General features: G+C 39.5%; 1 protein-coding gene across 4 annotated transcripts in view; it reads right to left on the reverse strand.

The window, feature by feature from the left end:
- DOCK4 (dedicator of cytokinesis 4) overlaps window positions 1-26,749 on the reverse strand; it is a 481,211-nt gene that overhangs the window by 23,989 nt on the left and 430,473 nt on the right. For all 4 annotated transcript variants that reach the window (XR_010945592.1, XM_067746757.1, XM_067746758.1 and 1 more), the window contains 7 exons: window positions 24,545-24,638; window positions 17,348-17,496; window positions 14,956-15,042; window positions 13,042-13,146; window positions 7,693-7,834; window positions 6,155-6,321; window positions 3,327-3,413 (listed from right to left, as the gene is read on the reverse strand). Coding sequence is in view for 3 of the 4 variants with exons in the window: in XM_067746757.1 (XP_067602858.1) it covers window positions 3,327-3,413; window positions 6,155-6,321; window positions 7,693-7,834; window positions 13,042-13,146; window positions 14,956-15,042; window positions 17,348-17,496; window positions 24,545-24,638 (831 nt within the window). In the remaining variant the exon portion in view is untranslated. The remainder of the gene's footprint in view (window positions 1-3,326; window positions 3,414-6,154; window positions 6,322-7,692; window positions 7,835-13,041; window positions 13,147-14,955; window positions 15,043-17,347; window positions 17,497-24,544; window positions 24,639-26,749) is intronic.

Here is a 26,749-nt window from a genome sequence, read left to right on the forward strand (position 1 = left end):
AATTTCAATGTGTGGCCCTTATTTGGGTCCAGATTCAAACAACAGATGACAAAAACAAACAAAAACCTATAAAATAAAGACTTGGAGAACTGTGAATAAACTGGATATTTTATGATCAAGGAATTATTGTTAAAATTTTTAGATGGAATAATGGTATTATGGTTATGTTTTTGGTTAATATACAGACTAAAATATTCTTACATAGCTGAAATGATGTCTGAGATTTACTTCAAAATAATCCAGTGTGAAAGGGAATGGAGGGAGGTGTAGATGGAACAAAATTGGCCTTTTTGATAGCTGGTGAAATAAAATGATGGGTAAACCAGGTTCGTTATATATTTTCTCTATTTTTATTTGATATAACTTTAGATTAAAAAGGACACTGGGGCTGTGTACAGAAGTGATTGCAGCAGGGGGAGGGCAGAAGGGCACAAGGTGACCTCTTATACTACTGCAGAAATCGGGCACTAGATGGCACTATCAGTAGGGAGGTGAGGGGTGGTCGGATCCTGGGTAATTTTGAAAGTACCATAGAGCCACACGATTTTCTGATGGATATGATGTGAAGTGTGATGATATTGTCATTATCTTTAGAGTTTAAAAAATCATTATTTGTACATTCTATTTTATAGCTTTTTCATCGTGTTTAAAAATTTTTAAATAAGCTTACTTTTTAATCAAAAAAATAAAGATCCTGTTTGTTTTGAAAACAATAAAAACAATTACTGAGGAAACAATTGTTCAAAGGCATTATCATCTTTGAAAGAATGGGAGAATATGTTCAATAATATGTTCTGGGGTTACGATTTAGAGAATAAAGGCCCGCAGTCTCATCTGAAATCTCTGCTGCTACATGTTTTCAGAACTCAGAATATTTCTGATTTTAGAAAGGTAACATAGGGTGCATATAGTATATTATGTAATCCTCAAGATGTGAAAACATCTTTCGGTATTCAGAATCCTTCAGATTCTGGCATGGCACATAAGGAATTTCAATTCAGTGTGGCATATATGTATTGAGTACCCACTCTGTGCCCAGATCTTCAGGACCTTCCACACTAGGAATTAAAGCAGTAAACCAGCTTTAATAGAAGGTGGGGACATGCCAGGCAGTGGGAATAAGCGAAAGACATGAGGTTGTCAGAAGTGGGCTGTGTTCAGGGAACAGAATAGCCCAGTTGGGTTTGTTCTGTTTGACAGAATATAAGATTGCATATTCGAATGAAGTAGGCAGCTGACGTTTGAAAGGCTGTGTTTAGTGATGCTCCTTTAATCGTTATCAGCACGCTGCTTTTTATTAGCGGGGTGTATGTGTGTGTGTATATAATATTTCCAAGGTTAGGAACATTGGTGAGTGTCACAGAATTTAATGCTCTCGGTAGCAAGCAGCTGACAAAGCTCTCTGAATCATTAATGCAGCATGGATGACTAAGAACATCTCTGTGGGTTGGGCCCATGCCATTCAGCAGGAAGCAAAACAATAAGACTTTCTGAGCACTGATGTCAGCAGCCTCTCCTCTTCCGCGAAGGCTGCAGGGTCCACCATGTAAGCAACCAGCTTTGTGGACCCTTGACTCAGACCTGACAAGAACACAACCACACTGATGTAATCTGCTGGACTGAGTTCAATTTGTTAAGGGAGCTGTATGAATTTTTCCACCCAGCAAAATGAAGATGCCATTAAATCCTTAGTGTGATTGAATAGGATAAGCTGAGGGTGGTTTCAATGCTTAGAGACATTTCAGGTAGGATAACCCATTCTTGGAAGACAATTTGGGCAAGAACTGCTCTTTCTTGTTCATTGACAGAGTGGACTTGTTACTTAAAAAAAGGAAGGGGTTAAATGGTGTTTTCACAATTGGCACATTTTCTATTAGCCAGAGGACAGTGGCTGGCCCGAGACATGATGGATATACCAAGGGTGGGAGAAGGGATGCTTGAGATTGCAGGGCTGTGGCTGACAGCAAGGTGCTGGCAGCTTGAAGAGCAGCCCAAGCACGGGGCGGGGTCTCAGTCCGGATGTGGCTACCTTCGGCAACTGCTCTCTCTGTTTCCACAACTGGGGACTGGAGCTGGGAGGCGTGCTTTACAACCCGAAGGCTTCTTGGCTGCTGTGGTTTCCAGGTTCTATAATGACACCCGCTGATTTCTCCACTGGTGCCCAGGGAGACTAACACAGTAGCATCCCTTCTACTGTGAACTGTGACAGCATGGACGTACTGTGTGTCAAATACTGTGCCGGGGCTTGACACTGGCTTCGTGTTGCCTTATAAGGCTAGAAGTGATAAACATAACTGGCTTTGGAGTCAGAAAAATCTGGGTTCGAGTTTATCTTTTTTCAATATCTTGCTATGGAACCTCTGGCAAAGGCTTTTAACCTCTTGTCAAAACTTGTGAAAATGGGGACAAGAATACATACCTCAGATATGGAGAAATGAGAACCCTAGTCCACTGCTGGTGGGAATGTAAACTGCTTCAATCACCTTGGAAAATAGTATGGAGGTTCCTCAAAAAACTAAAAGCAGAACCACCATATGATCCAGCAATGCCACTCCTAGCTATATAGCCAAAGAAAATGAAAATACTAATTCAAAAAGATACATGCACCTCAATGTTCCTAGCAGCATTGTGTACAATAGCCAAGATATACAAGCAATCTGAGGGTCCAGCCACAGATGAATGGAGAGAGAAGATTTGAGATATATATATATATCTACACACACACACACACACACACACACACACACACACACACCGGAATATTACTGAGCCATAGAAAAGAATGAAATTCTGCCATTTGCAACAATGTGGATGGACCTAGAGGGTATTATACTTAGTGAAATAAGTCAGACAGAGAAAGACAAATACTCTGCTACCACTTATATGGGGAATCCGAAAGTAAAATAAATGTGTATAACAAAACAAACAAAAAAGAATACATACCTTGTAGCTTTAGTATGGTGATTAAATTAGTTAATGTAGATAACTTTCTTCCAGTGGCCTGGCACTGAAGGTAAGCAGTGAAGGTCACATAGCTAGAGTAGTTAGGAGAGCTGGAATTTCAGTTCTTCTAACTCAAGGGCCCGAGGTGTTGACATGCTGCAGTCATTGCTATTTTTGAGGAATCCCTCTGGCTGGCTGGGCTAGGTCAATGGTAATGTTCCCCTTCCAGCTTTGGTCACAGTGGTCAATAAATATCACAAACATTCACTAACTTACTATGAGTGTTTCCAGGGACTTCGAGTCCCAAGCAGAAGCAATAAATATACAGACTGACACCTGATGAGGTGATGAGAAAGTTCTTGAGAATAAGCTCTGATCCTTACCACTTCACGCTTCTCCACTTCAAACCAGCGGGAAATTCCGGGTAAACTCTGCACCAAGTATAATGATGTTCTCTCCACCCAGAGACTCTACGAAATACAAAACAAATTAAGTCCCCAAGTTACCTTTCTTTCTAGTTACTGAGCTATGACTAATGTTTGCCGTTCAGTTTTATCAAGTTTTCGGTTTTGTCAGCTTTTCTTTAGTATTCATTCCAGTACTTCATCAACCCCTTTGCACTCAGAAAGCTATCACAGTAAGACACACTGAAGCTTATGTAAAGTTCATTGTATATCATCTGAAACTTTTTTCTGTGTAGAATAAATCATCTACTCCAGACAGCATGCTTAAAAATATAAAAACAGGTCATCACATTATTTTTTTTACTATTTCCTCTAAGTTTCTAATTTAAACTCTCTCTACTCTGCAAGGGGTCTAGCCATTTTTATTTGGAAGAGGTAAGTAGTAGTATCAGCTATTCGACACGGGATTAGAATCACAGAATCCTCAAGGAGGAAAGGGCTTTAGGAATCACACAGCCTGATCTTTCTGTTTTAAAGATGACAACACTAAGTCTTCAAGAGGCATGTGACCTGCTCAAAGCTACCTTCCCATCACCTGTAGAGCTGCCCCTAGGACCCCTGCACTAGAACTTCCGACTTCTCCGTTGCTACAGGCACTGTGCCACGTTTTCTCGTGCCGATATTCACTGCTGTGATCCAGGAGGATCTGTATGTAAGAGCCAGGGCTCCCCTGGCCAGGATGAGCACCCTCGTGACACGTGAAACCATGGCTGCCTTTGGTAAGAGCTGCTGTTGATGACGACTTTCTCTTTTGTCAACCAGGCTTCTGGAGGCTTCTGCATCTCTGCCTCATGTTTCTTACTTAAACAAAGCGTATTCCTGCGTGGATAATAAACTTGACAAAATCCCTGAAATAGTGCCATTTATTCAACAACAACAACAAATGGAAGTATTTCTTTGTGCCAGCCAAGACCTACTGCAATGAATAGGGCAGAGGCCTGGTGACAGGGGCCCCGCGTGCTCTGCTGGTGACAGGGGGGTAAGCAGATCCAGAAGGGTTCAGGGAGAGGAGAAAGGAATGCTCCAGGTGCTGGGGGAAAACAGAGGAGAAAGCAGGCATGCCCAGCACCCTGTGGGAGGAGGACAGCGCTTCTCAGAGAAGGTGACACGTGAGCGGAATTTTGAAGAGCGAGTAGGAGTTTGCCAGGCAGAGAGCGGGGGAGACAGTGCAGGCAGCAGGAAGCAGCAGGCGCAGAGATGCGAGCGGCTTGTGAAAGGGCGGCTTGTGAAAGGGCATGGCAGGAGATGGAGGGAGAAGCTCGGTGCTGCAGGAGCTGACAGGGAGGGTGGGTGAGTGCAAGGGCAGTTTGGAGCCAGATGCTGAGGGCTGTGAGCACAGGAGTGAGGAGCCAGATTTATTTATTTATTTTAGGAGGGTTGCTACAACACTGATAAATATTTAACGTGATGGCCAAGAGGAAATGTGGTGCAGCGGAAAAAGCAATGGAGATGGCATCAGAAGGTGCGGGTTCTAGTGCAGTGTCCGGGGTAATTAGAACGCCACTCTGAGCAAGTCATCTGTCCAACTCTGGTGGATCTTGGACTTTTTACCTACTGGAAACTTGCAATGAAAACTCTATTACACATTAATGATCTTTAATTGGTTTTGGAAGGGCAAAAGAAAAATTAAGGTATCCAAAAGGATTAGAAAATGGTCATGGATCTTTTCAATAACATCCTAGTGCTATTTTCCAGTGGTTTCCTGGCCTTGATATTTAACCCATCAACCTCCTTGCCCAAAGGACTATGCTTTGCTCAGTCCCATCATAACAGTGCAAAACTATCCAGCTTTCCCTCTGATCACTTGGCTGTGAGTAACTCCTGCAGTTGCTGCTGGGAGCACTGGGGACTGACACTTAGGCAGGGGTGACAAGGCAAGTTCACATCAGACAATCATAGCTGATAGGAGAACATCTCCCAGCTTAAGTAGAGACGCTGTGATGAAAGAAGCTAAGCCAAGTCACCCACAATCCTACATTCATTTTACATTCTCTGTTTAGAGGGAAATACTGACTAACTGAGGATCTGTGTGGTTTCACTTTGTCCCTGTTAACAAGGAAAGAGCAGATTATAATTTATCGGTGGAACAATCTTGCCCCTTTCCCCCAGGGTGGCTGTGAGAAACCTTGCCCTTTCCGGCTGAGAGAGAATTAGCAAGGCATATCGGAACTACTGAGGATGGAGGACTCAACCCGTGCAAACAGTCTATGGTTTGTTTTTATTCTGGGTCCTCTCAGAAGTTCTAGTTACACACCATTCTAATAAGAAAATGCAGCAAAAGATAGCACAGAACTCTCCCACTGCACCAGCAGGCTCCCCAGTGGTTCTGTCTCAGAATCCCCTGTTCCTTCAGTATCCTTTACTCACGGCAGTCTCTTGTAACTGAGAATAAATATCCTGAGGTTCCCACAGTTGGTTAAACGTGAATGAATGAGAGGACTGAGATGAATCATGAGAGCTCAAAAACTGGACCGAGGACCACTGCCATTAGAATCGTCATAAACGTCAGGGCTTCCTCTATGACCCAATGAGTCAGAATTCCTGGGCTAAGAAATCTGCTTGATGAGAAAGCACCCCATGTCACCCTGATACACGGTAGAGTTTGAGAACAACTAGACCACATGATTTCTGGTCCCTTCCAGCTTTATCACTTGACTCTATTCTGAGTAAATATTTATCAAGCATTTTGCCCCCAGGAGTTCACAGTCTATCTGAGGAAACCGCGTGTCATAAGAACGACCTAGTACCTTGAATTCATTCTCTTTATCTTTAGTGCCTTTGTGAAATGGTCTGTCGTAGCGGAATTTCCAGATGTGATTCACTTTATAGAAACTTTTGATGTTGTCCGGGACACCCTCTCTCTGCAGGACCTCCTGGCTGTCCGGGATGGGAGTCACGGCATATATCTGCAAATCTAGGATTCAAGAGTCAAGGAGGGAACCTGACTTGGCAAACTCTGTGGCAGTCTGGCTCGAGCTGAGCTGTGGCAGAGAGAAGAGGCTGGGGAACAATCTGGTGTTTCTATCTGGAGCCAAGTCAAAACTGCCAAGAAGGCGCCAAGAACTCGGTTCATAGCAAATCACCTCTCAAACTACAAGCCTTCAAGTAGTTTTACATAGGTGATTCTGACAAAGTATCAGTTTGAAATTTCTATGTCCTGTGAATTTATTTATCATTGACTTTTTTTTCTCTTTGGTTGGGGGTGGGTGGGAATGGCTTGGATCTCACATACTCAAGATTGGTTTAATTTTAATCCTGGGTCATGAGACACTCTGATCTTTAGTGCATGTATGGTCTTTTTAAAATTTGTTTGTTTGTAAAACAATGTACAAATACCCATGCAACCAAAGACAGTAACCAGTACTGATAGTAACGCATATGCTCCTGTCTCCAGCCTTCCCACATTTGTGGTATCCGCTCTCTCAAGTCTTGTATTGACAAGCAGAGTGTTTAGTTGTAGTTGATACTTTTAAAAACTACTTTAAAGGCTATCGTATTTACTTGTATGTTTACCTTCTCTTCTCATTCAAAGAAGGATAGCAAAATGTTTTCCTTACATAACTTCTTGCTTCTGGTGCATTTAAATTTCTACTTTGAAATGGCATCTGTAATTTTCAGGGGGAGTTTCTGGTCTTCTTTAAGATCATCAGTTTCAGAAAAAGACAGAGGAATTCAGAAAAGAGTGCTGGGGTGAATTCCCTTTGCCTCTATTGCCTGTGTAATTTCAGTTGAGTTGTTCATGTTTAGACAATGGGAGTGTCAATTATACGGCAATTATTAAATGATGAAGTGCTGTCCAGGATGCCATGGCTAAGAGTCCCTGGAAGATACGGGGCGGGGGGGGGGGGGACTCTCTCCCCTTCCATCCAGAATAAAAATAGCAAGGGAAAACGGGGTAATGATATGTCCCAATAAACATAGTGCTATCATTTCCTTGAACTGAATTCAAGTAGTTTCTACAGGGGATGCCAGAGGAAAATTATTCTAAGGGAAATCCCTAAAAAGGAGCTTTAAAATCAGGGCTGAGATACAGAAAAGTGGTAACTAAAAGGAGGAAAATTCTTTAACAGAATCCTTAAGGGATTTCTTTTCAACTAAATCATGAGAATAACTATCATAATTCTGTCTGGAAGGAGCTAACCTAAAATTAAGACGATGAGAAAGAGGGAGCGTAAGAACAGAGCTACTGAAAAGGGATCGGTAGTTGAACCACCTGCATGAAAATGCTCTGCAGCTAAAGGCCCGTGTGATCTAACTGGAATCCAGCCCTTCTAGGTGTGGATACACTGAGCTTCTGCCTGGAAGATGGTCTCGTCGGGCTGGTTGGCATGCTGCATGGCGATGGCGTGGGGGAACTCGTTCAGCATTCTCTGCTGGAAGGCCTCCAGCCTTTCGTAGTCATGCCCTCGACACACAAACTCTTTATTCTGGAGGTGAAATCAGAAAAAAAAAAAATTAGGACCATATAATTGGGTGCTTTAACTACAGAGAGAAGCCAAAATAAATGACACTGGCGGTAACTAAGCATAGGCCCAACATCAACAGACTATAACCAAAAAAATACACTGGAACAGTCTAAAGAATTTACCCAAATATTAAAAATGCTAAGCAAAGGTCATGAGCATAACTCCCTATTGCTTTTAATAAGTTCCAGTAGCATGCCTCACTCTTCTGGGTTCACCTGCATGAGGTGCAAAGGGGCGTCTGATTCTCAGAGCACCGAAGCGCAAAACAAAGCAATCCTGTTCCCTCCAATGTTAGCGAACACATGTGTTACAGATTATTTTCATAAACTGGATATCAAGTTAAGTGGATAAATTTTCAATCTGGAAGAAAGCAAACTGAGTGCAATCTCTAAAAACACATTTTACTGCACTCTTTCTACAAAGGTCACTGAGATCGCCCTTAACACGTTCATTCCTAGATCCTTCCGTATAAAGGAAGACTAGGCCTGTCTACATTCCAGTTCTCAACAGGGCTGGCACCGGATGCTTCCCTGCCATCCCCAACTCAGCTCAGCCTTCTGTAGCCAGGAATCCTGTTAACTGGCTGAAGCTAAGATTTGGGACTTTTAAGGTCTTGCTAAATTTTTGTCTGTTTTTGGTTTTGTTCTTACAATATGTATAAACATTCTGTGGTTAGGACTCTCTCTCACTGAGGAAAGAATGGTGAAGGTCATCCTTGATGGAGGCTACAGAGCTGGAAAGATGGGCACGTTTCTAACAAGTGCCTTTATGATTCGGTTATCGATAAGGAGGAACTCTTTCTGACAGTTTAATGATAATGAAATTATAATTGTTGAGCACAATCATTGACTAGGCTCTCTGCACATACCTTATTTAACTCAAATAAACTTGAGAGGTTGTTACCTCCGCCCCCCATTTTATAATTGAGAACCGAGGATCAAAATGGTTACATACTTTGTACGAGATTTAAGCTCAGGTCTGAGTCCAAGGCCTGAGCTCTCTCTGTTCTGAATGTGGCCTGGTACATCCAGGAAAAACTCCTAGGAGCTACTGAGACCAAGAAAGATTGTGGGATAACGTGCCTTGCAGATCTTTAAGAAATACAGTGATTTGTGGTCTGGGGAGTTAAGGCCCACGGGTCTCAGTGTTTCTCAGCTCTGTGAGGTTTCTGTGATTGCGTCTGTGATTGCGTCAAATGCCCCAAAGAAGAAGTCTGGGCCAAAGTGAGGAAGTTAAAAACCACCCGTGGGCAGAGGGCTCGGGGTTGCAGCTGAGAAAAAGCAGCTGCAGGCACGCAGAGGAAACAACAGCAGGACTGGGTGCTGAGAACCTGCCACAATTCCCCACAAGCCTCTCACTAAATCACGACCCTTTGAAAAACACAAGCTAAGACAGACTCCCTAGAAATTAAGACCCCCCCCCCCAAACAATCCTATATTTAAAACTTTCTTGATAGAAGTTATACCTTCTGATGCTGTATTATTTGTTTTTTTTCTACTCAAAAGATAATCAACAAGGACCTACTGTATAGCACAGGGAACTCTACTCAATACTCTTTAATAACCTGTATGGGAAAAGAATCTGAAAAAGAATAGATGTATGTATATGTATAACTGAATCACTTTGCTGTACACCTGAAACTAATACAACATTGTAAATCAACTATACTCCAATATAAAATAAACTTTTTAAAAAAGATAATAAATTTGCTTGATAAAATAAGATAATACATACCTTCCTGCATCTTACAGAAGTCCCCAAATAAATATCTGAATACTCAAAAAACTGAAACAGTTCTAAAAAAATGCTTATACATCACAACAATTTGTAAAATCAGGGGAGTTACTCTAAGTGTAAAGTCATTCAGTGGTATTAAGAAATCATTTTGGAATAAACATAAATTTTGTGTCTGATATTTGAGTTTCTGAGAAATAAAGAGGAATTAAGCATTTCCTCCATCAATGCTTTTTTTTTTTTAAACCACAGCTTTACTGAGATGCAGTTCACATACCATAAAATTCACGCTTTTGAAGTATGCAATTCAGTTGCTTTTAGTATATTCACAGAGTTGTGCAACAATCAGCATTATCTAATTTCAGATTATTTTCATTACCTCAAAAAGGAACTCATGCCCATTAGCAGTCACTCCCTAGTTCCCCTCCCCTCAGTCCTTGGCAACCACTAATCTATTTTCTGTTTCCATAGATTTGCCTATTCTGGACATTTCATATAAATGGAATTACATAACACGTAGCCTTTTGTGACTGGCTTCTTTCACTTATAATATTCTCAAGGTTCAACCGTTTTGTAGCATATATCATTATCTCATTCCTTTCTTATTGCTGAATATTCCATTGTATAGCTGTACCATATTTTGTTTATCCATTCATCAGTGGATGGACATTTGGACAATTTCCTTGTTTTGGCAATTATGAATAATGCTGCTATGAATACTCGTGTACATGTCTTTGTGTGGCTCTATGTTTTCAATTCTCTTGATTATACATACCTAGGAGTGGAATTGCTGGGTCATATTTATTAATACTTACTTTTTTTTAATCGTCTTTTTTTTTTTTTTAAAGGAAATACATACCTGTGGTATAAAGAATTCCCAAATAGCACAGGGCATACAATAAAAAGTAAATCTTTTTCCCATCCTTGACCTCAGTCATTCTCCTTAGACAAATCATTATTCAAACATATTCTATGCATATAAAACATTGTCAGTAAAGAACCCATTTTCCATGAGGGTAAAAAAACCCTACTTTGATCATACAATCATATAAATATATTAATTTATTTGAGCTTTAAACATTTTCTGGAAATTGATCAAACAATGAAAGGAAATTTTTAATGTTGACATTTGTTTGTTTTTAAATCAAAGAACAGACTAGAATCTGATTTCCTAAAAAAAGGTCTAGCCTCATGATTCCAAAGGGTACAGTGCTCTTTAGAAACCAATAGAGGGTGACCCTTCTCTTTCATTTTGAAGGAAATGCCATTTATTTCTAGAAAAACTGTTTCGAAAGAACAGTGATACAGAGATTGATTTATTCCAATGGACTTTTCAACAAAATTCATTTTATTAGCCGATGCAGTCCTCTAATTTGCTAAATTCCCTTTAAAATTATGGCTCCTAAACTGCTTCTGATTTTACACTATTAATTAACACTAATTGCACATACTAGATAGACATCTAGGATACTTCATAATACACTTGCAAGCTGAATTCAGAATTTGATCAGGGCTACAACAGTTTTGTGGGCTGCTTTCTCTATAAAAAATATTAAAAATCATATTGTATGACTCATTTGGTATAAAGACAAATAGATGAATAATAATCTAATGTATAATATACATTATAATATATACTATAACATTTTCTTTAACCTAAAAGTTCACTTTTTTCTGGGACTTTCTGGGCAGTCCAGTGGTTAGGACTTCACCTTCCAATGCAAGGGGTGTGGGCTCCATCCCTGGTTGGGGAGCTGAGATCCCACATGCCTCATGGCCAAAACACCAAAACATTAAAAAAAAACAGAAGCAATATTTTAATAAATTCAATAAAGACTTTAAAAATAGTCCACATCAAAAAAAAAATCAAAAAAAATGTTTACTTTTTTCTTCTGATTTTTAAAAGAAATTAAAACAGTTTTATGGGCCATCTAAGAATAATATGGTCTCTAAACACTGTAGGTACTGTGCATAATGGATTAGGTAGCCCTGAGTACGATAAGAAAACATCATCTTTGCATGATTTTGAACCAAGAGAGGAAGGGGATCTGCAGCAGCAGAGTCATGTCTGGACCCTCCTGTGGGGTCTCGGCCCTTTGTGCTCCTCACAGCTCTAGAACGTCCTTCCTTCCCCTCAGAACTTGGACCCAGGCCCTGTGTACTCTGTGGGGAGTGGCTGATCACAGCCTAGGACCAGCATGTCCATTTTCAAGATGTAGTCTTTCAAATTCAGCATGTGTTCTGAGTTTGCCACTATTTTTTATTTGGAATCAAGTTTTCCTTTGTCTTCAGGCAGGTCCATCTCCTGAGCCAACAATGTGACCGGGTACGTCACGTGGCTCCTCTTTAATCCAACAAAGAGATTTTACTTATGTCTGCGTGGCACCCAAATACACGGTCATTTCAATCAGCTAAAGATGACTGATTTGTTATTTGAGCATTTGTTCTACGTAATACTAAATCAATCTTTGCCTATGGTGTTTGGGTATTTTATATATATGTATGAATAAAGGTTTTATATATATTAAACCTTTATTCTGAAAGGCAGGTAAGTTAATGATTATTAAAGAAAAAATGAAGTCAAATCTTTCTTCTCTCTGTTCGCCTTCAAGTACCCCCATCCTGTATCTATCCATAGGTACTGACAGTTAAAGCAAGGTATTTAGGGCAACACAAATACCAAAATATTTGTATATTGAGATTTAAAGTTTGTAATGAATTCACTCAGTGTTACAAAATTATCCTAGATACTTCTCCTTAGTTGCCTGGGGAGGTGAATTCCCTCTCCCAACCAATGCTTTTAGGCAAGCAAGTGTAAGTGGGATGTTACTTATCGAAATGTTATATAAGTATTCAAGCACCTAAGAGACTACTCGGTACAGTGTGAACAACGGTGAGAATGGAATCAAGTATTTTACTATCCAGTAGGTACCTTAGAGAGTCTGGAAAATTTTCCTTTGTAGAAATAGTTTCTACTAGCAATAAACTGCATCTCTTTGCTGGGTGCCATTTAGCTTTTCACAGAATCGACTAGGCCAAACAATGCTCTTCACGTGATTCTGGAGGAAGAGTTTGCATGTAATGTGAAACTGCTATGTTTTCTGCAACTCCAGCCACTTCTCTTGAATGTTAACTCTACGGAAACCGCATTCTGAAGAGAGACTCTCTATCACACAGGGGAAGCAACTGTAATTGCCAGAGACCGCTCATGAGGTATAGTAAGCTTACAAACTTAAGAAGAAAAATCAAACGATTGTTTGGAATCTTGGGAAATTACTAGATGAGTGTGTTTGCAAACTACAAAGTTAAAAGAAAATCTCATGACGTTATTTTACCCTGTCTTAAAAGGATAAAATGTCATTCAGATCTTAGTTTGCTTGATTGGGATATCTATATTGGAAGTATAAAAGCAAATTAAATAGTATATTACTTACTCTTAAGAAAAATGGAAATTTCTTCCCATAAAATCCAACTCTGAAGAACTCTGGCTCAAGACGTTGCTGGTCCATAATTTTGTCATACAAAGAGGCTTCCATCATCTAGCAAAGAACAGGGGAAATTTTAATCATTTTATCTCATCTTTTAGCTCTACCACTTTATAGAGGAGGATATTTCTTCTACAAAAAGGAGAACATCATTTAGTTCAGTTTGCAGAAAAGAAGGTTTGACTCTCTTTCTGTGCTTTAAGGCAGGGATCAGCAAACTTACTCTGTAAATGACCAGGCGATAAATATTTTAGACTTTGCAGGCCACATGGTCCCTGTCACAATTACTCAATTCTGCGAAGCACAGAGGCTGCAGTTTCCCGACCCCTGCTTTAAAGGATGGAGTATGTTATTATATGTTCTTACCAGAGAGAATGATTTCTACGCACCTGGTCTATCGAGGACATATTTTCTTCACAGTAAGATAAAAATTAACATGAACTGTTAGAGGCAAATTCTGGAGAATTCTCGTACGCACCTGTGGATTTGGTTTTCCTGGGTCATGGTAATTTGGGACATTTGGAAGGTGCAACCTTGTACAGGTTGGACAGGGATAAACCAATAAACCAAACCAAAGGGGGCCCATAGTGCAAAGTGCTGTCTGGGCTGAAAGCTCTTAAATGTGTCTTTGACAAGGTTGGAACTACGAAGTACATAAAGCTTATGGTTCCCCATTCATGGTATTATCATCCCCAGGGTTTCCACAGAAAGACTAATAATTCACTTGAAAACATTCCCCCTTCCCCCGCCCCCAGTAACAGCCCCCCAAAGAGCAGTTGGCATGAAGTGCAATGCTTTGCGTTTATAAAAATCTTAGTGACTATGGCACCCAAGGGCTCTAATGGGTAAACACTGTAACCTCGATTCTATTCCAGGGACCGGATGCCAAGAGAAGCACAACAACATTTTTATATAAAACTGCAGTGCCTGCCAGCGCCCGCATGATGAACTGAAGTTAAAACAAGGTTTTTCCTCCTTGGTTTTGATGTTAGGAGAAATATCGATGAACTGCTGACATGAAATACTACGCCCAAAGTACAGGGCCAGCTCCCGCCAGCTGAAAAAGTTACTGGTGGTATAAGGGATTTTGAGCTGTTAAAGGTTTACGAGATCATCTCTTAAATTGCTACCTCAGAATTAAAAGGAAACATCATCATCTTTTTAAAAAATGTATATATAAAGGCTGATGATCCTGTTTTAGAAACCCTGAAGAGCTTAAGTGTTACAAGATGACACCAAATGTTCATGACTTTAAAGAATAGGACTTGGAGTACCAAAGGGACTTGCATGAATTTGAAATAAAAGAAGGTATAAAACATTTGTTCAGGGACACAAAATATTAAACTCCTTGGGCTCTTGGGTACTAAGACCTTGGTTTCAGTTTAGCAAATAAAAACATATTTCTGAAGTGAAAAAGATTTGACACCTATAGAAGTTAACCCCCAAATAGTTAAAAACGTGTCAGCTAGTCATTTTTACTATTTTGCTGCGCAGATTATGGGACTAAGAATGGTACATTGTTACAGAGATTTGTGTGCAAGTGGCAAGCTCTTCTAATAGTGTGGAGAGTTTCCTCAACAAACTGAAAGTATTTATCTTGGGTTAAATTTTATATTTCATATGTCAGATGTGTTTAGAATAGATCAAGGGCTCCCTTTTTGTATATTAATCAGAAAAATCACGCAGATCAACATGCTATTTCTCTGTATAAATAGAGGAGTATGCTTCAGAGGAAAGGCATCTTTAAAAAGCTTTCTGCAAGACATATCAAGACTATCACAAAGCTAATTTCATAGCGCCATATTGGAAAGCTAAGCAAAAAAGGATTCCGTAACCCGATTAGGATGCATCCAGGTACCTTACCCTCATCTTGCTCAGGTTTCTATAATCATAATAACTTTCGTACTGCTCTGCAATCTTCCGGCACAAGATGATGCCATTCTCCCAACACTGTGGACAAGTGAATGACATAAATGTTCATGATCTCACAACATTTACTAACTCCCACCCAGAGGTCAGGAGGTGACTGCTTTCAGATGATCAAGCCTTACTTCTTAACCTTTATAACCTACCCTTAAGGTACCACTGCAATTTTATGCATGAAAACAGCATGTAATTAATGTGTTAACTATTAAAAATCTTTAGAGAGTGGGAAATGATAACCCACCACAAGTCATTAACATATGGCACAAAAACAACATTTCCTGGCATCATTTCAAAATTATCATGTTGAAGATGTGGTGCATATATATATATATATATATATATATATATATATATATATATATATATATATATATACACACATACATACATATAATGGAATATTACTCAGCCATCAAAAATAATGAAATAATGCCATTTGTAGCAACACAGATGAACCTAGAGATTATCACTAAAGCAAAGTAAGTCAGATAGAGAAAGACAAACACCATATGATATCACTTGTATGTGGGATCTAAAATACAACACAAATCAACATATCTACGAAACAAAGAAAGACTCACAGACACAGAAAACAGACGTGGTTGCCAAGGGTGTGGGGGTGGGAGAGGGATGGAGTGGGAGTTTGGGTTTAGCAGATGCAAACTAGTATATATAGGATGGATAAACAACAAGGTCCTACTGCATAGCACAGGGAACTATATCCAATAGCCTGTGACAAACCATAATGGAAAAGAATATGAAAAAAAAATATATGTACAACTGAGTCACTTTGCTGTACCAAAGAAATTAACACAACATTGTAAATCAACTCTACTTCAATAAAAATTTTTTTAAAAAGTAATAATTTATAGGTAAAAAACAAAGAAACAAAATTATCATCTTGAAATAACTGCTGTTCCACAATGGTCAAGGAGACGAATAAACAGGTCCTCAATGCTGGGGTGGGGGGAACTGCCACCGACCCCTAAGGCCCAATTATCCACAACTGGCACAGTGGATTCCTTGTTTGGCCCAATTTCACTTGGAAATTGTGAGGGTTTAACCCAGCTGGTTACTCTAAGGAGAAATGCAGAAATTCTTTGATCTAGCTCAGGTATCGGCAAATTTATTCACCAAACAGTAAATACTTTAGGTTTTGTGGACCATACAGCCTTTGTCACAACCACTCAACTGCTGTTAAATCATGAAAACACATCCGTATAGACACACATGAGCTTGTCTGGGTTCCAATAAAACTTTACAGACAATGAAAAGGGAACTTCATGTAATTTTCTCATGTCAAATCATTCTTCTTTTGATTTTGTTCAACCAATTAAAAATGTAAAAGTGATTCTTAGATTGTGGGTCAAACAGAAACAGTCAGTGAACCATTTGACCCATGGGCCGTAGTCTCCAAGCCCTGATCCAGCACAAGCTCCTGAGAATGGGCCAAGAGATGCAGCCAGAGGTTTTGTAACGCTTATCTTAAGGGTGGAAACTTCACTGCAGGAGGGCACAGAGGCATTTCTTTGCTATTAACGTAACGAACGATATGTCAGTGTAGTTTGATAAATAATAGAAGAGGATAGGAAAGAAGCAATTCTCTTTCATCAAATTTTTAGGTGTACCCAATTATGTCTTATTAGAGAATGACAGCCACTGGTTGTATTTTAATTTCCTGTTTAACCTTGGCACTTTGGAAGATATACGTAAATCTAAGACACATATCACCAAAGCATCCAAGTGTTCAAATCAACTGGGGTCAGATTCACAATTATTTTTCTTCAAGAGCACTGCAAACCCTTGAAGAGGGAGCAGGGGGCAGGGAGGTGATGTGCTGAATTGCCTTATTAGCTCAGGGAGGTTTTCAGCACCCCATGGCAACTCTCAGTATATGACAGGATGCCATAAAATGCTGTAAACAAATTTAGTTTCATTTATTTTACCTTAAAAAGAAAGTGGAAGGAGGCATATTACTACATGCCAATCTGGGGAGCTGAGTGAGGTGTGATAATGGTTTTTCAGAAAATAAAATGCCTGGGTGTCAAAACCTCTAGATCAGTGTTTCTCAAGGTGGGGTCCCATGTTCATACACATTGGAAATTCCTGGAGTCCTTGTTAAAATTGCAGAATCCCTTGCCTCAAGCCAGACTTACTTAATCAGAATGTCCAGGAGTAGGGCCTGGGAATCTTAATTTCAATAAACTCTTTGGAGTCTTTAATGCACATTGAAATTCAAGGGCCCCTGCTTGAAGAGGTGAACATCAATGAACTAAAGGAAATGTGACAATCACCTTGCGAGATGCCACGGGTGGGCGGGGCCACCTACCTTGCCTCTGTCAAAGTTCTGGATGATGGCGAGGTGCAGGTGCTCCTTGCGCTGCCATTCTGTCTGCATGGGGTAGGTCAGGAACTCCCGGAGGGGCCGATCAGACCATTCCAGCAGCTCATCATATAACAGGAGAGTATACGCGGCCTCTGAAATTCAAGTGGGAAGGTGATGATCGAGACAGGACCCCAAAGAACCTCCCTTCAAACGGGGCTGGTTTGGGACAAACTGGAGAAAATAACTATTTTCTGAATGTCATGATACTAAAGAAAAAAATGTCCAGAATATATGCAACAGAAGCTTAATGAATGATGAGTTCCCCTGGGAGATGGAATTATCAGAGATTTGTGTTTGATCTTTTGGTTCTCTTTATTCTCTCTTTCTCTCCTTCCCTCCTTTTTTATCCCCCATAACGTTCATATGCTACCAGCATATGATAATAAAAATAAAAATGTTTAAGGGTATCTCTGTAGCTGGTTCAAAGATGTAGGCAGGGGAGACATGCCTTTGTTTGCTCGGAAGTTCACGGGTAAATCCCTTGGAGTGGGACTATGGGCATCTTCCAAAGGGCATGCTTAGGAAGCAAAAAATGATAGCTAAATTCTCCTGGATAATAAAAGCTGAAAAATCTGAGAGTGGTGTGTGTGTGTGTGTGTGTGTGTGTGTGTGTGTGTGTGTGTGTTGGGGGGGGTCGGGGTACAGGCAGAATTTGGGAGGGGCAAAGCTAGAGAGGAGCCGAGCTCAGAGAAGAAAAATTTTTGAAATCTAGCAACAGAGGAAGGACAAGAAAGAGTAAAAGTATTGGATAAACAGTGTGTGTGTGTGTGTGTGTGTGTGTGTGAGAGACAGAGAGGGAAAACAAACTGCGGGGGCTGTGTGCTATGACCCCCATGGTTAGTCCCAACAAATCTTCAGTAATGGCTACTGAAGTCATGACATGTTTGGTGTGGTTGGAATTTCTTGGGGAAACATGAAAAGAGATGACATTCTATACACACGTGTGAAAATGGTGACCCACAGGCTTAAGCATAGTTGACAGGTAGTGTATTTAACAGAATACTTGCTATTCGGCAGGTCTCTTCTTTTCCTGAACCATAAATATGGCCAAATACATCAAGAATAGGAACCAGAATTCACTGTCACCGATGAAGGACTATAATAATAATCATCGAACACTATAACAGCCAACTCATTTACTGCATTGAATAAAATGAACAAACCCTTATGTTATTTATCTATTTAACTACCACCTCCACACACGTCTCAAAAGACACAGTAGGAGCTTTTGCCACAATATCCATAAATGGTTAATTCTTTTTTTCACTTATTTCCTTGAAGGGTAACTACACATAAAGCTCTTAAGTAACATGTTAAGTTCTAGTACTATGATTTGGCTATCTCAATGTATCACATAGAGTTGCGATAAAGAGCTAGATTCCTATCACTTTTCTCTTTTCTCCCAAGTGTAGAAGTCCTGTAAGGCACAGGCTCTGGCGGTTCTTCCTCTTTAATTACCTTTGGTGAGCTCAGTCCTGCAGCTTCAATGACTGTAGCAAAAGCTTTCATCACCCGCCAGCGGTCTCCTATCCCCCAGCATTCAGTTTGTGCCCTGTTACCAATATGACTTTCCTTCACTGCAAATGATCACATTGCTCCCCTGATTAAAACTAGCCAATGACTCTAAGTAACTAACAGAACAAATTTATATTTCCTAAAGTGACAGAGAAGGCTGCCCATGATATGGTCCCTCCGCTCACATATTCCCACTGTTCCTCCACTTATTGCAGGTAAGAAGGAGCCCACCACTGTCTCTCCTAAGAAGCCTCCAGCCCCCTTGACCCCATTATCAGCTTTTGCTGAATGAAACAAGATGCATCCTGACCCAGAGGCAGCTGCCCACCAGGGACAGAGGTGGCTTCTCTTGCTTGGGCACTGGACAAACCCTTTCTTGTGGTGAGATGGAGAGAGGGAATATCCGCTAAAGGGTGTTGGTTAATAAGTGGATGCAGAAACAGCTGAATTGCCACAACGTAGGTTGCCATGGAAGACTGCTTTACAGAGGACAAGAATGGTGATGATAATAACCAGATCATCAGAGCTGTGCTGTATTTGAATAGCCTTCTACTTTTCTCTGAGGCCTCCTGAGATAATTTCCTAATCTTTAATTACCCACATATTCTTATCATGCCAAGCACCTAAGAAAACCCCACGTGTGTCTTTGTTTTTCCATCCACACTCTTTGCTCGTGTTATCCGAACAAACTAAGGTTCCCCTCACTTATCACACCAACTGACACCTATGGTCCTTCACAGCCTGTTCCTTCAAGCCTTTCCACTTTAACTACTAAATAACTCCTATTTTCTCTTAGTGATGCAGCTCAGGAATTATCATCTTTGTCTCTCAAATTTCTTGTGTGTCTCCCTGAGCACTCAAAAAATACCCTTAAGACTAACCATGTCACAGTGAAAAGGGGGAGGGGTGAGGACTGAGGGTCCTCACTCCCCACAGTTGAAGCCTGCAGCTGACCACAGGGTGGTAGCTAAAAGGCAATGAAGGTCAAATTCACAGAGACAGAAAGTAGAATGGTGGTTCCCAGGGACTGGGGGAGGGGAAAATGAGAAGTTATTGTTTAATGGGTACAGGATTTCAGATTGGACAGGTGAAAAAGTTCTGGAGACAGATGGTGGTGACGGTTGCACAACAATGTGAATGTACTTAATGCCACCGAACTGTACACTGAAAAATAGGTAAGATGGTAAATTTTATGTTATGTATATTTTACCACAATAAAAAAGGGGGAGCAATGAAGAGTTTCTAATCCCTAAACTGCTTTCCAAATCATGTTTGCCCTGGGAAGGTCCAGGGGATGGCTGGAAGGTCACGTGTGGGTGACTTGCCCCTGGGAAGTGTGGAAAAACAAGTAAGCATTGGTGTGCCAGCAGAGGAAGCTGAAAAATGACGGAATGGTGACATGGGAAAGGTGTGAAAACAAATTACACCTGTTTCAGAATTTGATTCGGGAAAATCATGATGAATACTTGAGGTAAACAGTGTGTGTAAAGGAAGCATTAAAGGAAACATGTATGCCTTTGAGGTGTTAACAACAGACTACTAAGGTTGTTTGAATACATTAACAAATTGTAAATGTTTTATTATATGTTGTATACTTATTCCTCTATATCTTTAGAAGACAATACTACATATTGAAAAGAGAAGGATGAATCACATCCAGAATTTCCAATAGACAATGTTTTTAAAAGTGTTTATAATTCTGAACAAAAGGCATCATCACATAATTAAATATGGGCTATCTCATTCCATCGTTTTGAGATGTGTACAATGAGGACACCAATATGCAAAAAGAAATAACACAGGAGAAGAGTGGAGATGAATCAAGTAATGGAGGGCACTGTCACAGAGGGCTGGAAAGGGTTAAGCCATTTAAACTGCATCCTATAAAGATAGAGAAGTTTTTCCATCAATTTCCCTTTCTCCAAGGACACACAAAAATGAGGACAGAAGAGAAATAAGAAAAATGCTATATAGGAAAAGAAGTTATTTCTTATGACTTTGGGGAACATAAAAACTGCAAGCTGAGTAAACAAATTAAAGAAAAAAATTTATTCGTTTCCAAAATAGACAGATTTGGATTTTCAGAAAACGAAAATGTATCTGTTACATATCTGCAAGAGCTTGCCCTCACTTCCCTCTCTCATTTCTTTTTTTAATGGACTTTAAAATAAAAGAAGTCTACTAGGTTGTTTTCAAAGATAGATAAACTAGGTTCACCATTTCTCTCAAAAATTGGCTACAAACTACTTTAAAATGACCACTTAAACTCCCAGACAACAGAGTTAGCTCAAAAATCTTAGTTTATTTCATCAAAACTATCAGCACATCTGTGTGAAGAGATACTGGGGCTTCCTCAGTGATTAAGGAATTAGCAATATTGAAAGAGAGAAATCTGCTCTCAGGGTATTAAAATCTCATTGAGTGCATTCATTAGTAATGCAATTATTTAAGTCTCACACTGCTAGGCACTAGTCAAAGAACTGGGAAGACTAAGAAGAAAACATCATTTCTGTCCTCAAGGAACTTATCCTTCAACTAAAGATCTCTCTACTACCTACCTATGTACCTATTAACACACACACACACACACACATATACACCTCATATAACTATGAATAAAAACAACATGATAAATGTTTTAATGGAAATCTGAAAAAATTGCAGTGGGAAAAGAGTTGGAAATATCAACTCAGCCCATGGCAGGGAGTGCTGAGTCATAGAGTTGATGAGGGAAGTGAAGGAAGGTAAACACGCGCGTCCGGAGCCTGTGCCCCGCAATGGAAGAGGCCACAACAGTGAGAGGCCAGCGTACCGCAAAAAAAAAAAAAAAAAAAAAAAAAAAAAAGTAAACAGTGATGCTCTTAAGTGATACAGTGGAACTGTAGCTAGAGGCATATTTAAATTCTGGGCACAAGAGCACCACTTCAGAAAGGTTCCTTTACTCTTTTAGAGCTGAGGGAGGAACCATGATTCAGGAGTTCTTTGAAAGAACAGTGTGGCAAAAGACTAAGATTTGTAGTTCCTAAATTCAATTAAAGGGTGCTCATTCTTGTTAAGATGTAGTAAGCACATTCTCGTGTATCTTTCCCACTGATTCAACTAAAAACCCCAGACAAAATATGTAAAGCAACTATTGGAGAATTCTGATCAGTAAATGAGAAGGTAGACAGGACAGTAAAATCAATACTCAAAAGAAGGACCACAGAGTGGTGAGTTCCTTGTTTTTATTTTTTGCCTTTTCTATCTCCTGGCTTAGCCTTCCCTGCCTCCTGGAACTGCAAATGGAAACAGACAGAAAAAGCTCCAAGAAAAGCTCCTCTAGTCAGAGGACTGGGAAGAGGACCTTCTGTGGGATGGAGTACTTTTTTTTTTGCGGTATGCGGGCCTCTCACTGTTGTGGCCTCTCCCGTTGCGGAGCACAGGCTCCAGACGCGCAGGCTCAGTGGCCATGGCTCACGGGACTAGCTGCTCCGCGGCATGTGGGATCTTCCCGGACCAGGGAACGAACCCGTGTCCCCTGCATCGGCAGGCGGACTCTCAACCACTGCGCCACCAGGGAAGCCCGGATGGAGTACTTTTGACTCTTCTGGTCCACTCTGAGTCCCAGGGACAAAGCTGTAAACCTGAAGTGTGACAATAGGGGCAATCACAGTGGCAGCAGCAACAGCTTCCATTTTTCTCTTTTCTTTCACTGCTTTGTCCCCAGGGAGACCAACTGTACATAGTACATCATAGTGTGGAGAATCAAGCCTTGGCTCTGAGTGCTTTGGCTTGGATCAAGTGAGAGTACTAGGAAAAGGAGCCCCTGGGAGATGGGAAGAGTGAGAAATATCAGAGAGAGGAAGGAGATGGAGGAAGGAATTTTTAAATTCTGTGTATGACTTCCTTGGGCTCACCCCCAAGCTGCACATGTGTAGAATGAACTAGAATCAACATAACAAAGATTTTGATAAATGAATTATGGTATAGATAAATGTCCATGTCCCAGACTCTCCCTGGGTGACATACATGCAGGAAAGACCAGGAATGTGCTGCAAAGGCTTTGATAACTAAACTGACCTTCAAAAGGTGGCTCAGGACTTGAGGTCCGAAACTAACTGATTTTCTGCTAAAATAAAAATAGTCAATATTCTCCAGAAGATGAACTCTCATAATATTCAAAATGCCCAGGATATAATCCAAAATTACTTGACATTCAAAGAACCAGGAAAACTAAACAAATCTCAAAGGGAAAAGGCCATAACAGATGCCAATTCCAAGATGATTCAGTTGTTGAAATTATAGGCAAATACTAAGAAATAGCTATTACAACCATGCTACTTGAAGAAAAAGTGAACACTAGTGAAATAAATAGAAAGATACATGTTCTTTGCAAAGAAATTGAAGCTATTAAAAAAACAGCCAAATAAGAATTTTAGAATTATATAATAAAAATAACAAAAACTAAAATTTCACTGGAAGGGCTCAATAGTTGAATGGAAATGATAGAGGAGAAGCAAAGGACTTGAAAATGGATGAAGCGAAATGATCCAATCTGAAAAACAGAAAGAAGAAAAATTGAAAAAAAAAAAACCTCAAAAAACAAACCAGGGTCTGAGAAACTTATAGAATGATACCAAAAGGTCATAAAACTGGCCATCCATAAAACTGGAGTCCCAAAAGAGAGAATCAGTGCAGAAAATATATTTGAAGAAATAATGCCTGAAAACTTCCCAAATTTGGTGAAGGAAATAAGTTTATAGATCCAAGAAACTCAGCAAACCCAACCAGGATAAACTTAAAGAAAACCATGCCCATATATGTCATAACTGAACTGCTGAAAACCGAAGAGAAAATCTTGAAAGCAACCAGAGACAATTACACATTACATACAGGGGAACAATTTAAATGACTACAGATCTCTCATCAGAAACAATGGAGGCCAGAAGAAAGTAAAACAACATTTTTAAAGTACTGGAACAAAGATACGGTCCAAACAAAGACACTATCCAGCAAACATTTCCTTCAGGGATGAAGGTAAAATAAAGATGAAGGAAAACTAAGAATTCTTCACTATTAGATCTGCTCTAAAAGAAATACTAAAACAAGTTCTTTAGGTTGAATGAAAATGTTAACAGAGGAAAATTGAGAATTTCAGGAATGAAGAAAGACCAACAGAAATGGTAAATATCTGAGTAAATATAATAGATTATTTTTAACCTCTTAAATTCTTTAAAATAGATATGACTTAAAAATTATGACATTATCCGATGGAGTTTTCAATGTACCTAGATGTAATACCTATGACACTACAATGTAAAGTGGGGAGGTGGTAAAGTTCCTGTATTTAACTTGAAGTGGTGAAATACTCACTTTAAGTAGACCGTGAAAAGTTGCTTTTTATAATTCCAAAAGGAACCTCTAAAAAACTACACAAAGAGATATAGTAAAAAAAAAAAAAAAAAAAAAAAAAAGCCAATATATTAAAAACATAGACTACTTAGAAACATAAATCTAATTAAAAATAAATTCCACTTTTAAAGGAGAAATGCTTGAGTCCTCAGCTCTAATTCAAAAAACAGAGGAGTTTTTAATATACCAGTGACCTGCCCACTTCCCCCAACCTGAGCCAAAAGACACAATTACCTGTGAAGTTCTGTGCTTTGAGGTGCAGATCGTAGAGTTTGTGGATATAGCGTATATACATCTCTTCCTTGTTCAGTTCAGTCTTATAGAAGTTCTATAAAAAAGAGTACAAGCATGGATAATTCCTCAACAATTAGGTTGTCAAGTATCTGCCTTTTACTCTGCTTGAAGTTTGATATCTTGAACCAAGAGAACAGATGAATTTTTCTGTATAAATGTCTTTAAAAAATTAAGTAAGGAGACCCAGTGACATATTTTTAACTCAGCACTGTCTGTATTAAACATTACTTATCATTTATTGAATAGGCTGGTAATTCCTGGAGGGATGTTATTACCACTGATTCACATTTCATTTGTTACTTTCTGTTGTTTTTTGTTAGTTTAACTGCCAGTGGACAATCAGCCTATTCAACTAAAAATATTAAAAATATGTAAGATATTAACCTGTTTATTAAATTTGATCATGGATAGTCAAAGGATAATTTCTTTAATTTTAAACTTATTTTAAAGGTTTCCAGTTTATGACTACAACATAAAGGGATTAATAAGAGATTTTATTTCAAATTACTGTTATAGGGCTATGCTTATTGAAAATATTTGGTTTATTAAAAAAAGGTATTTGGATCTTATTAAACTTCTCTAAAATGTTTAAACATTTGTCACCAAAAAGTCAACTCTGACTTACCTGGACACATTACATTGCCATTCTAAAGGTACACTTTATAGGCATCCACATACACTCCTTTTCCACATCAGACAGTACATTAGTCCTCACTGAACTTAGTAAACATACGAGCAAAAGTGTAAGAAGTTGGAGTCCAGCAAAAGCATGATGCTGTGAGACTCTACATAAGGCAATTTTAGAAAGCAGATCATTGTATGTTTTGAAATCCCTGCTAAAGCCATCTGAACTGCTATCATAACTACTGCTGTTGTTATTTATTTTATTTTATTTTTTTGCTGTTGTTATTTTGACAGATGTTACTTGGTGTGTAGAAGAAGGGAAAATGAATAGTGATGGGGGGATAAATCTGCTGACTTGAAGCAGTGACAGGCTTTTCTAGCGGGGGAAAGTCCAGGAATTCTAAACGTTTTTGAATTTGATTAGCTAGAGAGGTGCTTTGGTAATGGACCAACTAGCCAATGTGGCTGCTTAAATTGTACTTGGGCTCAAAGCCTGAGGAACTTCTGTCAATGTACTTTCTGGCCACTACCTAACAGGTGTCCATTCTTCAGTATGAGGACTCTTCTAACCTTGAGACACTGACATTTAGTTGAACGCATCATAAAAAATATTTTTTCCAATTTATACCATTATCCTTCCCCTTTTCGTCTTGTGCCTTGTAGATCTTGGCATTCTTTAAAAAGCTAAGTAAACAATGCTCTTCATATCTCTACTATAACCAAAATCATTTTAATTAGCAAGAATTGTTGTACCATAAACATAAATTTAACAACCTCATAGCAGGCTTTTATGTTATTAAAGGATAATTTGTTCTAATAGCTCTCTGGTAAGAAGCGTATTTCTTTGGGAACCAAATAAGTGATCACTCTGTAAATGAACAGTTCTTGAAAAAAAAGCAAAGCTCTCTCCAGTCAGCAGATGAGAATCTTTCACATGTGTCTGGCAAAACTAGTGACACAAAGAACAAAACAATAATTACATTTCCTTGTATTAGTCATGTCAAAGATTACCCATTTTTACCAGCCTAATACTACAGTTTAACTCTGATCTTGTAAAGAAAGCCAGAGCTCTCCCGAAGACAATCTGGAATTGATCTTTCCAAAAAGTTAAGAAAAATCTCTAGGAGGGAGGGAGTGGTTAAAAAGAACTATATTGCAGCTAGAAATCAAAAACTTTCCATATGGAGTAGAAGCTAAAAAGATTAGCTTCAAAGTTATATATTTTGTCCTTTAATAATAAGTAGTCGGGTGCTGGTTGAAATTAGAACAGCTTTCAAAGCGTTAGCATTTTCTATACGGATATTCTTTTTTTAAAAAATAAATTTATTTATTTTTGGCTGTGTTGGTTCTTTGTTGCTGCGCGCGGGCTTTCTCCAGTTGTGGCGAGCGGGGGCTACTCTTTGTTGCGGTGCTCAGGCTTCTCATTGCGGTGGCTTCTCTTGTTGCGGAGCACAGGCTCTAGGGCACGTGGGCTTCAGTAGTTGTGGCACACGGGCTCAGTAGTTGTGGCTCGCGGGCTCT

This window comes from Pseudorca crassidens, chromosome 8, assembly GCF_039906515.1.
Source record: "Pseudorca crassidens isolate mPseCra1 chromosome 8, mPseCra1.hap1, whole genome shotgun sequence".
Lineage (NCBI taxonomy): Eukaryota > Metazoa > Chordata > Mammalia > Artiodactyla > Delphinidae > Pseudorca > Pseudorca crassidens.